Below are 2903 nucleotides of genomic sequence, written 5' to 3'. Positions count from 1 at the left end.
CCTGGAGTCCAGACCCCAGCCCCTCCTCCCTCAGACCCAGGAGTCTGGCTCCAAACAGGACTCACGTGCTCCAGTCGTAGCCCGTGGGCTCTGGTTTGCTGCGGACGTTACAGTTCAGGGTGGCCTCACTACGGCCGATGTACCAGTTGTCATCATAGCCGGATATGGAGACCTGGGGGGGGTCTGCAGGAAATAGGGGGGAATGGCTCAGTGACCAGGGGAATCCCAGAAGGGGTGACAAGTGAGTAGACAGATATGAATCCTAAAGAAACAGGATGGGCTGGCAGGAGGTGGACCCAGGGACAGTGCCTGCTCAGAGACCGTCCAGGGACGTCCCTGAGGGTCATTCTGAGGAAGTTATTGTTCAGTGCAGGCAGCGCCCGAGCGAGCCACTAGAGATAATGTGTGTCATTTCTGACATGCCCAGAACAGATTAGGGAATTAGTTTAACTGAAGGCATTGTCTGGGGAGCTAGTATAGAAAATGCTGAGTTGGGGTATGCGGTTGGAAAAGCTGCTAAGGTAACTATTTGGCAGAGTCCGTGGGGAGAGTGCCGGGAGAGCCTCTCTGGGGAATATGGGGGTGGGGGGTGTCGGGGTAGGCAGTTTGGGGAAGAGCGAGCTCAGAACATATGGGAAGGGGTCCAGTGGTTAGGACCTGGTGTTTTCACCGCCACGGCTCTGGGTTCAGTCCACGGTCAGGGAACTAAGATCCCGCAAAACCACCACCACCATCGCCACTAACAACATTGACAGCAGCACAGTACATCGACAGGGTCCACAGGGGCCAGTGTGCTCACATTCGGGGCAGAAGTTGCTGTAGAGACCCCAGACGAGTCAGTATAGACAGTGTCCAGGGAGCCAATTCAGACAGTATGAACGGGGGGGTGTGTGCGTAAACAATACTGGGTTGGACCGAGTAGACAGAGTAGTTGATAGGACAGTGAAGGAGCAGTGTCAACTGGGGTCCATGGAAGCCAGAAGAGATTGCTGGGTGCACCTGTATGCTGGTAAAAAAAAAAAAGGGATAGCCCTAGTTTGCGGTGTTTGTCAATTCTCTTGGTATAAATACTACCCACAGTTGATTCAAGCTACCAGTAACACTTAATGGATGTGGAATTGGGAAGAAATGTGTAAAACTGAGCCTTGCAAGTCCATTCTGATGTACCATTGACTGTGGCAATAAGTTGAGAGCCTAGTGAAGCTAGTGTAGACAATGGACAGGAAGGCAGTGCAGAACTTGATCCAGAGTGCCAGTGTGGACCACACTCCGGGATCGTGTAGACGGTGCCCTAGAGGGGCCAGTGTTTTGGGGCGGGGGAGCGGTCACAGCCTGATGTACTCACAGCGCACAGAGAGAATCACTGGCAGCAGTTTGGGCTCCTGGAAGCTCTCATGTTCCACTTTGCAGATGACCTTGACCCCGTCTGCTTCGCTCAAGGGTGTCACAGTGTAGCGGCTAGTGACGGTGACCGTGCCAGGCAAGGGCCCCGACCCCTGGGTCTCTTTGGCCTCCCCGTCCAAGGGTGAGAGCCAGGAGACCCGGGCAGGTGGTCGGCCACCCGCGGAGACACAGCGGGCCACGGGTACAGGATCCAAATTGAATGTGACCTCCTGTTTCTCGGCATGGTTCTGGGGCTGGGCTGGGGAGAGGAAGAGAGGGGGTGGGTCACTCCACACCTAGAGTCAGTCCACAAACACCCTCAGCAGTGGAGCTGAGCAGTTAAGTCTCAACTGGAGTGGAATGGATTGCCATTTCCTTCTCCGGGGGATCTTCCCGACCCTGGGATCGAACCCACATCTCCTGCATTGGCAGGCGGATTCTTTACAGCTGAGCCATCTGGGAGGCCCAAGGCCCAACTGCAGGGCTTCACTTCCGAGTTTTGCTGCTTTGGGCAAGTCATTTCCCAACTCTCTACGTCAGGCTGGACCTTCCTTCTTCTTCCCGAGGGTGGCTCCTGCTTACCCGGGGAGACTTGACTAAGAGGCTTTCACTAACCATTCTCTCTACAGGAGTCCACTGGGGCCTTACAGTGAATATTACAACATCCTGGAGCTCCTTTTGTTTGCTAATTTGATTATTCTCTGGCTTGACCTCTAAAATGTTTCCATAAGACAATGACATCTCACTACCTCCACTGCCTCCCCTTTGGTCTACCTGCCATCACCTGTCTCCTGGACTTAGGCCCTCACCGCCTTTGTGAGCCTCCATCCTCACTCCCCACATAGCCTGTGAAAACCCAAGTCAACACATTCCTCCCCTACTCAGAATCTCCTGTAGCTGTTGTTCTCTCAAGGCAAAAGCCAACATCTTCTCATGGTCCATGAGGTCATTTGTGATCTGTGCTCCCCCATCACTGCCTTGACCTTGCCTCTCCCTGCCCCGCCCTCCCCATTCACTCATCTCCAGCCATTCTGACTTCCTGGCTTTTCCTCAGACCTTCCAGGCGTGCCCTGCCTCAGGGCCTTTGCACTTGCTGTTCCTGCTGCCTGAAACTCTCCTCCGTGGACCTGCAGGACTCCCTCAAACCCTCCTACTTTGGGTTCAAATAGCACCAGACCACCCTTACTAAAATGGTAACCTATTCTCCTCCAATTTTTTTTTTCTCCTCCAATTTCTAAAGTGCCTACAACCGCCCAGCTCACTCTTTTTCTTCTTATTTATGTTATCTACTCCCTTAATTGGAGTCTAAGCTCCAGGAGAACGGGGACTTCTGTTCTCCTAAGGGCTTCATCCCTAGAGCGTGGCACAGCGTTTGCCATCGAGTAGGGGCTCAACCATCTGAACGCTTCTTGCCGGCTGTATCTCCTCCCTGCAGAACTACCGGTGGCAAATAGCAGGTGCTTAGTGAATCACGGCCAGCCAACTGATGACCGCAGACAAGGTAGGTCGATTTCCCAGCT

At 53.7% G+C, this 2903-nt stretch overlaps 1 protein-coding gene across 1 annotated transcript in view; it reads right to left on the bottom strand.

Moving 5' to 3' along the window:
* The window catches only part of PVRL2 (poliovirus receptor-related 2 (herpesvirus entry mediator B)), a 31165-nt gene that overhangs the window by 14046 nt on the left and 14216 nt on the right, over nucleotides 1-2903 (bottom strand). Inside the window, exons 3-5 of the mRNA XM_010852581.1 lie at nucleotides 2440-2453; nucleotides 1346-1642; nucleotides 66-183 (exon numbers count right to left, since the gene is read on the bottom strand). Of these exons, the coding sequence (XP_010850883.1) occupies nucleotides 66-183; nucleotides 1346-1642; nucleotides 2440-2453 (429 nt within the window). The remainder of the gene's footprint in view (nucleotides 1-65; nucleotides 184-1345; nucleotides 1643-2439; nucleotides 2454-2903) is intronic.

This window comes from Bison bison, unplaced genomic scaffold, assembly GCF_000754665.1.
Source record: "Bison bison bison isolate TAMUID 2011002044 unplaced genomic scaffold, Bison_UMD1.0 scf7180017864313, whole genome shotgun sequence".
NCBI lineage: Eukaryota > Metazoa > Chordata > Mammalia > Artiodactyla > Bovidae > Bison > Bison bison.
This window is presented reverse-complemented; position numbering and strand designations above follow the sequence as displayed.